Genomic DNA, 12512 nt, shown 5'->3' with positions numbered 1-12512 from the left:
TAACTTAGTGTTGTTCAGCTGTAAATTTCTCCTCAAGGGATAGAAAGAAAATAAGAATGGAACATGATTCAACTAGGAAAAAAAACTGCCTTTTCTGAAACATGAACCTAATTAATCATTAATAACCGAAGGTCACGTTTGGATCGTAGTTATCTAGCATCTGTGTAGCAAAGAAAGATATGCTTAACCCGTAATAGGGCGCATGGTGTACAAAGTTCCGCAGCAAATACTTTTAGTATTGTATGAGACACAATGCGGCACCCCCGCCACTCACCTCCCACCTTATCTACCCCCTACTGCCCCCCTACCTGACCCTTAGAGAGAGAACCAGTTTGACGCTCAGCTCTGGCTAGGTTAGGCGTTTTAGGAAGCAGTGTTGTCTTTTGTACGCCGCGCGCCCTATTGTGTGAGTTTTTGTGCGGACACTTGTACGCCGCGCGCCCTACACCGGCATTGTTTTTACAAACTGTTTACGTACTTGTTTTAGTAAAATCGTCTTGTTTTGCGTTTCATGTCGCTGTATGTTGTGTGTTTGTAATGTATTATAATTTGAATCTGTAAATAGACCTCTTACTTTGTAGAATTTTGTGGTAAAGATATTTTGGCCGGAATGGAAAATGAAGAAAGAAATCGTTTGCTGTCTTTACTTGATAGCGTTAAAAAAGAAATCGAAGAAGAAGAAAGAAATGCTGAACCTGGTATAGAGACTTTGCGTAGACATTTGTTTGCAAATAACGAAGATGATAGTAGAAGTAATGAGCCTGAGCAAAAAAAAAAAAAATGTCATCGAAGGGGAAGGATCTGATCAGTCCGAAGATGAATGGGGAACCAAGTGATCACGATACGGAGTCAGAAATGTCTGCTAATGAAGAAACTGCAATAGAAAATTATAGTGATGGAAGAGTAAACCGGAATGTGTTAATTGGAAAAGACAAGGAAACTGAATGGAATGCTCACATGAACGATGCTAATTTACGTGGAAGAGTGCGAAGACAAAATATTATTCGAGCGGAAAGAATAGGAGGGCGTCTTCCTACACCAAAAGATGAAACTTTGGCAAACGAAAACCCCATACGAAACTTGGAAGCTACTTTTTCCTGACTCGCTCATTGACGAAATTGTTGAGTACACCAATGTTTGGATACGGACAAATAGAGCAAATTATGCTCTTGAAAGGGACGCTAAAGAGACTGACCGATTAGAAATCCATGCTTTTACGGGTTTGTTATTTCTTGCCGGTGTGCTGCGGTCCTCACATACACGTATGGAAGATCTATGGGCAAACGATTTACTAGGAATTGAGTACTTTCGTTCCATAATGTCAGTCAAACGTTCCATTTTATATTCATTTCTTGTAATAAAGTCAAGTTTTCCCAACTTTTAGCTTTTTTTACCTGTAACTGCTTAAAATGATAAGTTTAAATAAATTTTGTTTAAAAAATTGTCAAATTTGAAAATTTTTAACAAATAAATTGTTTAAAAAACAACTTAGGACTGAAAAATTACAGTAAATATGTCTTTAGAGACCAAATGTGTGTATGTGGTACTTTGTACGCCACGCGCCCTATTACGTAACTTTTCCTTATGCGCCCTATTAAGGGTTAATAAAACAAATGGGTTACACACGTACAATCTTTTATTCAAAAGCTATCATACATGAAGGGATTTTTTCACCCTTTCAAAATATACATCTAGGGTTTTATAATGTGAGCATTTGCATGTTCATCCCGGCTTCAGTCACGTCGCACTTTATGTGTGTTCATTTGCCTGTCAACATCGCGCTTTGTTCATCCCCTTTCCCTACAAAATGGAAAAGGAAAAAAATTCTGTTAAAAGACGAAGTGAGTGCAAATATTCATAAAAAATTAGCCACAGAAAAATCTAATAATTACGTTAAATACGTATGGATGTATGGAAAGTAGTAGGGAGATGACACTTGTTGGAATTACTCGCTTTATTATTATGATCCAGTCATAAGACAATGAGACCTGTTTTGCTTGAATTGAAAAATATTTTCGCTAGAAATATGTAAGTACATGTGATGCTGCGAATCAGTCGCGTTTCTGACAAGAAGTGAATATAATACTAAGTATTAATTATAAACCAACAACGAACTTTAAAAAGCAGAGAAAGCACACCAAGTTTGGATTTAGTTCGCATAGCGATGAATATATAAAGTTAGCCTTTAAATCAGTAATCAAGCCAAAAGGCAAAGACAAGCAACATAGCTAACTGTCCAGGCCAATCGAGGCACACACACATTCCAGTTCGAGCTTTGGATAATGACGTTTGTCTCTTTTATTCATTGTTGAACATTACTATCCCTTGACGTAAGTAAAAAATTGTTTCAATGAAAGAAAAAAAAACTCTATCCATTGAATTCATTTACTTTCTTTTGTATCAGATGTCATGTAAAAAGTGGAAAACGGAACATATGAAGCCAAATTACTAGCATTACTTTGTTACAAACCTTGAGATAGAAGTTAGAAAGGAGCAACTAAGTAATAAACAAAATACAATATTGATACAAGTATTTGCAATGGGATGACCAAAAATTACCCGAACCGTACAAAAAAGAACAAGATTTCCGCTGGACACACACACACACAATGAAGATAATGTGAATCAACTGTGGTGTAGAACAGGGTGTCTACTGGTACTTGAAATACTGGTAATCTACTGATATTTGATTTTCTTACTGGAAATATTGGAATGTACTGGAAATTATTGTCTAATACTGGAGAAATGTAAAGGTTTCCTTTGAGACCCTTCAAGATGGCAGTCCCATTACCTGGGTGTAGGTGATGATAAAATTAATTGGTCAAACATTGAAAGAACTTGGTAATTCGAGAAAGAAAATCAATATCGTTTCCTTTTTTTTTAACCCACTAGTTTCTATGCATTCTTTCCATCAGAATATTGAAGAACTAGCTTTATCAACACATTTTAGAGCTTCTTGAATATCATAGTATGACTTTTTTTTTTAATCCAGGTTGGTGTTTTGAAAATTTGTAAGTCTAGACGTCAACTCCAGTAAACACCCTGTAGAATCCCGAAGGACGATCGCCCCCAAGCAGTCTTTTGGCATGTTTATAGTTTATGTGAAAGTATATCGTGTAGGATTTCTTGGGACATGGCAAAACAACATTAAAAACGAAGACTGCCTGACCTGTATGGAGATAAAAATACAGAACTATAATAATTACAATAGCCATCTACACTGGCGCGCGTTAAAAGTCATAAAACGTGTTTAGTAGACACATCCCACTTCGTAAATGGGTTTCCATGCCTATCGCGGGTGCGTTACACATGCAAAGAGAGTGTATTATTAATTTTACAACGACTTTTCTGAACTATTAAGTAGGGTCGCACAATGGTGTCTTTGGTGCGACATCAACCATACATTATAATACAGAATAATTTTCTGTATTATAATTCATTGCTTGAAGCTTCCGTTCACCACGTCGACTAAGCAAGAGCAAGCAATTTACAAACCTAAAAGTGTCAATATGTTACTTACGTTTCTCTCTTTTCATTCTTTCCGTTGCGTGACGAAGCCAGCTTTGAACTGGTCTTTTGATCTCAGCATCTGTAGCAAATTTGCAGGACGCGTGTTGCCTCACTGTCTCTGGAAATATAATATTTCTGAATGAGAAAAACTGGCAAATTTCTGCAATAGATATGTGTGATAACAAGAAGGAATATGAAATATTCGACATGCATTTCAATAGGTGAAATGAGGTTCCAAAAGTTATGGGATACAAAGATAATAGGTCTATCGTGCTATGCCTTCTCGAGAATGGCGAGTTCAGCAACTTGGAATGGCATGGACTCGACAAGTCGGTGGAAATCCTTCATAAAGTCTTGGTTGTTGGCTATTATGACGTGATTGTTGCAAGTAAAACGTGTGCACAAATGGTTCGTACGATGATATCGTACATGTTTCTATTAACTTTATGTCTAGCAGTATAGTTGGCCGATTCATTGTTCAGAATGCTCTGCAAATCAATCGCGAATAATTTTGGCTTGCTGATATTTTCTAGGTCAATCGGACTCGAGGATCCAAGAATGCCATATAAACAGGCACCACATAATTACAGGCCACAAGCTTGTAACTGCCTTGTTGACAACTTGAGTCTACGGCGTCTAGAGTCTCCGCCACATACGCACTCTACCATCAGTTCGTATCAACTGGGATCATGATCAGTATGGCTATCCGGCATATTGGCAGTTATCAAGAGCAACACACACATTGATAGTTTTCGTCGTAGAAGCAAAATCACGGTCAATGACCTTTTACAGAAGTTCAAGTAACAGAAGTCGAGTGCTATGTGCATTTATATTTGTTTTCCGCAACACATGAAGTGGTTCTATACCGCTATCCCATAACTTGTAGGACTTTAGTGTATTTCAAAAACAACATCCTAATTTTATTTAAAATCACGAAGCATTTCAGACACGTGGTAGCTTCTAATTCTACCTTATAACTAAGTTTAGAGGTTTTCCAAAACATGAGAAATATTTGTGTACTATACCATGATTAAAAAAAAAAAAATCTCCTGGATAACGCAATCTGCTCAACATTATAAAAAAATCTACCGTCCATTCTTCTTTCTCAAAAATAAATTTTAAAATAGAATGAAACAACAGTTCACGATCATTAAATTTTAAGAAAAGTCAATTATGATATTAAACAAGTAGTGAGTATCAAGAAACTAAGAGAATAATTTTATGTAAGCTGGTATAAAATACTAAATTCACAATCCTCAATTTAAATTCTCGAAACATATCGACATTTATTTTCTCATACAAATTCTTTGGAAAAACTGAGCTCTGTGAACAAATTACTTCGGAGAATTGTCTTACAATACTAACCTCTGGATAATTTTTGTGGTGGATGGTCGAATCGAGTGGAAACACATACAAATTCTAGTTAATCGTATTAAATAATAATAAAAGAAAATATATAGTAAATCATAATATATTACCTGTAAGAACATCACAAAGTGCAAGGGCTGAGAATGATGTCTTCGTCTTTCCGCCTGTCCAACTTATTTCCGCTGCTAACATGTTGGTTAGAATTCGCTTCATTATATTCGTAACAATACTGTCAATATTAGTACCCCCTATCTTACGGAGCTCTGCAATCTGAAATATAACATTTAACATTAAATTACGCACCAAATTTATCAGAGTACAAATATAAAATTCTATTGATTGCAAACTTGGTAATTTCAGGGATTATCAGGTCTTAGCACTTTAAACGTTATGAACTTCATAAATTTTTTTAGAGGTATTCTTTGTAATTATTTTTGAAAAAAGTATTTAAATTACAATAGCGATACTAACACATTAAAGTATACTTCATTCTTATCGAAGTTGGTTGTTTTCAATGTTTCAGTTAAAAATATTCCTCGGACATTAAGAAACACCAAAAAATACTCAATATATTGTACACATAGCGAGAACATATACCATTATATTCACGATACATACTAAGCTTTATCGCACAACAAAAAATTTTCGAAGACTGGGCTTCGGCTAAATGTTTGTCTCCGACGGTGTGGACAAGAAAAAAAAAAGAAAAAAGAAATAAAATCAAGATAAAAAAAGAAATAAACAATTTTTTTAGGCACTCAAGGTGTATCTGACACATTCAAGCCGGTTGTCTGGTTGTGTAGATTTATTAGTTTCATTTGGTGTCTCTTGTGGTTTGTTTTTTGAAAAATGTTGATTGATTTGTCTGTTGTAGGTATGGTAAATGCCTCTTTTATTGATGATTTTTTTCCGTATGTAGGTTTTTTTAAAGAACATATTGGCTGAGCACATATGTAACCATGATCAACGTTTTTAAAAAATGTTCTAGAAGGGTCTTAGCGCTTCGTAGTCTCCTGTGGCAACGGGCCTGCTACATCTTAAACATACACATATCGTTAATAAAACTGAATTAGAAACATATTTGAGGCTGGCTACTCTTTTGGGATTTCAAAACTCCCTTACTCCAAGTTTTCTCACAAAATTTTACACTGAGTTACTCAAATGGGTACTTTCGAATTTTGAAAATAAATAACACACTTCAGCTATACTATAGTGGATAAGAAGAGCTAAGTAAGGAATTGTAGAAGCATAAGAATATTTTAAATATTACAGAAGGTATAAACATGTATCTCTATTTGGCAACTTTCAGTCTGAAGCTTAGCACAATTTACATTACCATTAGTGCACCACAAAAATACAGTAGTCTACCTCTGTATGCACGTTTACATTAAAAGAAACCTAAACTAAAAGGAAAACGTAAATTTCAAGATGATGATCAACAACAAGAACTGAAAAACTGATTGTTACTACTCTAATTTAAATTTAAAATTTCACAGCATGGGACCTAAAACTGCAAGCAAGTTACGCCACAAACGTTCCTTATACATTTAAAAGTGATCACCAGCATAACAAAAATGAGTAGTAAAAAATTGCACAATTGTAAGTTAAAATACTTCGATTTGACAAATGTACATGACTCGCACATGTCCTGTTACCTATAATTTATATGTATAACATAGGAGAACCGAACTACCGCTCTTCTTTTAATCACGTAATAGTTTACTTCTTTTAGTGCTCAGCCAACAGAAATGGGGATACTATCTGTACTTCTTTTAGTGCTCAGCCAACAGAAATGGGGATACTATCTGTCTCACCCATAAGTACAGTATGGGTTCCTTTACAATAAGACATACAGAAACAAACTGGTTTGGCAGTGATTCTTATGTTTTCAGTTAAGCTCAAATTTCCCGTTTTTTAAAAAAGAAATCCCTGACTTTTCCAGAATCTTCAAATTCACTGGCTTTTCGCGGTAGGTGGCAACCTTATATTTGTCGTCTGTAAGAAAACATACATTTTCTTCTCGTAACTAAATATATTCAACAAATACGGAGCTAAACATACCAAACGTCTCCTAAATGCTGGATCATTTGCAATCCTCCTCTCACACTCATAGAGGTCGTCCAGCGTTTGAAGAGGGAAATTCTCCAGCGGTGATCTTCCGTTATATTCCTCTACTGGTTGGTTATCATTCGTCTTGAACGTTCCAATAGTGTCTAACTTTTCTTCTGAAGACAATCCACTTCCCGATATGCTTTCATCATATGTTAGCCTCTGTGAAGAATATAGGGGTTCCTCCACAACTAAAGTATTACCTCGAACATTTGCTGACACGTAACCAGTAATCGGGGACTTTCCATTGTTTGATTCAATATTAACTTCCTTATCTGATGATACAGTCTTCTCACAGATTGTTAACATCAATTCACCTGTCTCTTCTTTTATCCGTCTTCGTAAATGCCTCGAAGATATGCAATCTGCGGATTTTCTCTTTCTTTCCATTTCCTAGAATTAATGAAAAAAATCAATGCTTGAAGTTTCAGCAGGGCTCGCAAAAGCCATGTTTGAAAACAGAAACAGCTTTGAGTTTAAAACCAGACCTTTTTTTGTTAGTGTTTAAACCAGGTTTTTTGGTTTAAATTGATTTGCTTTAATAATTTAGATTACATGTGAATAGAACTAATTTCGTTTGACCTTAGCAAGCTCCCTCATGGCTGTATGGTTAACGTACGCGCCTTTGATGCGGGAGACTCGAATTCGCGATGGGTGCTCATGTGACTCAGATTCCACGTTAAGCTGTAGTTCCACGTCTCATATAGCCATGCTACTGAGAGACCCTACACTCCAAGCCCGGATTGTCCTTAACATCTTTATGTAACAGCGGAGACCTTATGAAAGATGGAACCTAAAGCTTAAAGTGGGATCAAATCACTTACCCAGTTTGCACCCAAGTAAAACTGTCCTCCGCCTGGCCCCGAACCCAAGACCTAGCCCGACCCTCTGTAGACTCATGTACAGAGGAGACCTGATAGAAATGTGTTATATTGATCTTGCGTACTTGTGAATATTTTAAATTATTTTAGAAAGACAACTGCACAAGTGAAATCACTGTACAGATTATTGAGGTGAGCGAGCTTTTTTTTTTTTTTTAACAGAACTAGTCCCAGGTATTTGGTGACCGAACTTGGCAGGATCATAGTCGACTAAGTTTCAGAACTAGAAGTTGCGAAACCTTATTAGCTACATCCACACCTTATCAATTGGACTCTTCAGTTTTAATTTTAAAGTTCCAGCATTTTTTAAGAAATAAACGTCGCTTTTAGCGAACTGGCTATTATACAGTGACAATAAAATAAATTTTAACACCATGTGTGTTGTTTTCCTCGGGGTTTTCCCATTTCCTTACATTTCTTTCATTTCACCATTTCACTTATTATTATCATCAGTCTCCTTTAGCCTAGGGCATAACCCTAGGAAAATTAATATGCAAAATATCTGCTTATGAAAAATCACACCGGCACGATTAAAGCGGGAGCTTTTCGATGTAAAATATATATATACCGCCCAGCTCTGTACTGAAACTGAAGAATCCAGATTCACAGAATACTATCCGTATTAGAATAAAGTGAAGTGGGCGAAGCCCAAATTCTGTTGTTCCCTAGTAAAAAATCAGATTGTAATTATGCTAATGTACTGATTGCACCAAATTGAACAAGGTGCTTTTTACGAAAACTTGTATTTTAAGCGCATGACTCAACTTTATTACGTCATTTTTATTGATGTCTACTTTCGGAGCAGCCTTTTATGTTGTGAAAGGGCTCATCAACCTCCTGTTGCATAAGGATGTTAAGGCTACACAAACTTAGTTATATGTAACCTAAATAAATAAAGAAATCAATTTGAACAAAAAGTAACAATGTGAAAACAATATGGTTTAATCAAATTCTTTTCTTTCGACAAAACATGGTATCTGCCAACCCTGGCAATAACAAGGATTTATGAGCAGTAAGCACAATACGTTGTAGCTTTCCATTACTTTTACATCCAACACCGCCTTCCATCACTCACTGGCGGGTGTAGGACAAAAGCTCACTAGACCTTTTGTCTAAGCTGACTAAATATATAAATAAAAGAAACACATGACTGGGATAGTCATCCATATTTTTCGATTATATTTGCGAATTACCACTTTTACGTAAATCACACCGTGCAGATTAAGAATAAGGTAACCTGTTCCATCCAATATTACCCTTCACACATATTGTTTTTCTCTTTTCCTCCTCTTTTCAGAATACAACCCTCGCTCAGCTTTTACAATTTGAGTTACTGCAATACTTTTATCTTTTCTTATATTACAAATCGTTGTCATAAAAAATCTAAACTAGTATATTTTAATATATTAGCATTAAATTAGGTTTGCGTATTTTGCGAATAAAATACAATAAAGTGCGTGAAGAGTGCAGTTGCCTAACTGGGATGGCATTTAGTATTTCCCCCAACTCGATCCATGGAACTGGTACTGCAGCTCAGTGAACCATTGTGCTAATGAAAGAAAGAAAAAAAATGCGGGGTTTCTCACCCCTTTCGCTCGCTCAGCTATATTTCGTAACGCAACTAAGTCATTTTTTTTCAGGGTTGGCAAAAACCATGGTTTTTATTGAAAAAAAACAAAAAAAACGGTTTTTTGGGTTTAAACCAGGTTTATTTGGTTTAAATAATTTGCTCTATATATTCATATCATATATGGACAGAAATAAGTTTGTTTCGCCTTGATGTTATTATACAACAGCCGGGTTATGCTGGAAGGGGTCACATAAGCTTAAAGCGGAATAAAAACTGCTTCTCGAGTTACATCCGATTGAAATTGTCCTCCATTTGAACTCGGAACCAGGACTAATTGGCCACAAATGCGATACGTCTGCCGACTCACTCACGAAGGAATCCTGATAAATATACGTTGTACTGATCTTTACATGCTTCTTAATATAGCTCTCAAGAGTCATTTCAGAAGGACAAAAAGATAAACAGTTGCACAAGTGAAACCATTATACTGAATTACATATGGACAATTTCAAAGTACTACGGAGTACAGAAGAACTAATTTAATTCAAGTTAGTTAACAACGACTTATATTGGTCCAAATTAAAGAAATACAACGACTTAATTTGCATATCACAAAGATACGAATTATTTGGGTCCACTTTGGCTCAGATTCATTTATACATAAATAGATATCGAAGATACTTCTCATTTCACTAAATGCCTCTCGTGGGGTCTGTATGACCCTTCCCCCCACACACACACAAAGTACGGAATTTCGATGTATTTTATTAATAGTAAACATTGAAACAAAACAATATTTAGAATGTTTCTTTGATTGCAATTACATAACAATAATAACTACAAAAAAAATCACAAAAAAACATTTATAAACTTACATAAAAAGAGTTGCTTTTGTAGTATAATCTTTTTGAGTAATGAATGAAAAAAACAGCTGGTTTAAACCAGCCAACCCTGCTTTTTTTTTAATCAATATCACTACCGTAAAAGACTGGAGGAGAAACAAAAAGCAACCCCCTAATTGAATTTCATTAAGACTTTAGTTCTTCGCATAAAATCTTTCGTTACTGGTGCCTGATAACCCGTATCACGCCTCACAGTCTCGATATTTGGAAATTCTAACCTTTCAACCTCAATTACGTTTTGAAGGGGTTCGACTATTATTTGTAGTTGTAATTCCCAAATATGTTCGGGGGGCTTCTAACACCGTTCGCTCGCTGAGGTAGACCTACATTTCGTAAAGTAAATAAACCACTTTTAATAGAAACATTAATATAGTGGAGAGATGTAACTCAAGCTACGTAAAAAAAAAAAAAAAAAGCCTCCACCGTACCCTTTAAACGGTTTCATTGCATCGTCTTTGCAAGTTTCAACACTATGATGAAATTTGAATGAGATACGTCAGGTTAAAATTTGTAAAAAGGCAGATTCTGCTGCGCTGCTTTTAAGTGCAACACTGTTGTGTTTGCTTAAGTCACTTCACAACAGAAAAGAAACACAAAACATATGATGAAAGCAGTTTTAGTTGAAAATAATCAATGTTCATCAATTTCGCTAACTAACACCTTGGCGGGTTAACTTTAGCAGACGGCTCTACCAAAAGAAAAATTTATAGGTCGAAAAATATTAGTAGTAAAATAGTGAAACGGTAATATAATTGTTTAAACTCATAAACCATATGGGGCCGCGGTGGCTCAGAGGTAGAACGTTTATCTCTGGTGCTTGGGGTCCCAGGTTCGATCCCAGCTCGCGCCAAGTGAACTCTGTGGTGGACAAACACCGTGTGCGTGGGTTTTCTCGGGTTCTCCCGTCTCCTCCCACTTTCTTCATTCCACCATTTCATTCATTTCTGATCATCACCGTTTCCCTTAGCCTCGGTGCACAATCGTGAGACGTTAAACTAGATATTTCATTTCATTCAATTTCATAAACCATATGTGGGAGTAAGTAACATAGGAAAGTATGTTATGGTGGTACTATTTGCTAAGGCAGAAGGCGGCTGAATACAAGTTAGGAACGAGATGGTAAGTGTTGTATCTGAAGATTTGGGAAATGGTTAGAAACAATGGTTGCAGTGCAAAGGCAAGGTTCTAGATTACTGGTCCCCCTTCCAATTGAGCAGTAATAAAGACAGAAAACAACGTGCCCTGCGGGGCTCTAACCCGCCTTCACTCGCTAACGCTCGCTCGGCAATACTGTATAAGTTAAATGTATAAACTTTAGTACAGAAAGAAATCTACCCATCTACTAATCCACATCGGGGACCAGTAATCTAGAACCTTCCCCATGCAAATCATGTGTCACTTCAAAGGTAGAAAACAACTTGCCCTGCGGGGCTTCTAAGCCCCTTCAGTCGATCAGTTATAAGTTTTGAGTAGCGTTTTGTAACACTAGTGCTCCAAATCTAGTAAAAAATAACTAGACATTATTTGCTCATCTTCGCTTTACCACACATATCTTAACAAAATCCCAGAGGCTGGTGCTGGACACTGAATGGCTGCTTATCAGTTTGGTACATCAGGTACAATGCAGGTTTTATGGTAAATCAGTTTGCATGCTTATTCTTAAACTGTACGCCATAATTTCAGCATGAAATAACAGTGTGAAATAAGAGTAAGAAGGTTTTAGATAATTATCTGAAACATAAAAAGTGAAAAATATTTTAAAAGATTCCGACCTATTGTAAATCTGCCCATATTAATCCATTGTTCATAGCATTCCTGCTCTGTTGAACTTTAAACATTGAGTACTACGGCTGTATGATCACCATTTCATCATTTTTTTTACAACTAGAATAACAACAACTCTTTTTTTTAAACCACTAAAACTTTCATTTCACACACTTACCGAGATCAATTATGCTGCAGACTAAAATCTGTTGGAACACTTAATATTTCACTAACATCTACCACTGCGTCACCGCTGAACCTCACGTATTCCCTCCAATACCACAAACCACAATGCAATTGTGACAAACAAATGACGGTTCCGAACGCGCACCACAGCACTGAGGACCAGGCGAAATTTTATGGTTTATATTTTCTTTTCTGCAGATTTTTAAACATATTCTTTTATTA

The 12512-nt window shown here is 36.0% G+C and overlaps 1 protein-coding gene across 1 annotated transcript; it reads right to left on the bottom strand.

Annotated features, from left to right (window-relative positions):
• Positions 1-1618: 1618 nt before the first annotated feature.
• On the bottom strand, positions 1619-7393 carry LOC145681639 (uncharacterized). The gene is made up of 4 exons (XM_081753258.1): positions 6940-7393; positions 4989-5148; positions 3521-3628; positions 1619-1800 (listed from the first exon to the last, which is right to left on the bottom strand). Exons 1-4 carry the CDS (start codon positions 7375-7377, stop codon positions 1760-1762), a joined length of 747 nt encoding a protein of 248 aa, XP_081609384.1. The 5' UTR covers positions 7378-7393; the 3' UTR covers positions 1619-1759.
• Positions 7394-12512: the final 5119 nt, after the last annotated feature.

The sequence above is a fragment of the Thermobia domestica genome, chromosome 3, assembly GCF_964235325.1.
Source record: "Thermobia domestica chromosome 3, izTheDome1.hap1.1, whole genome shotgun sequence".
Lineage (NCBI taxonomy): Eukaryota > Metazoa > Arthropoda > Insecta > Zygentoma > Lepismatidae > Thermobia > Thermobia domestica.
Note: the sequence above shows the minus strand (reverse complement) of the source record. Positions and strands in the feature narration are given on the sequence as shown.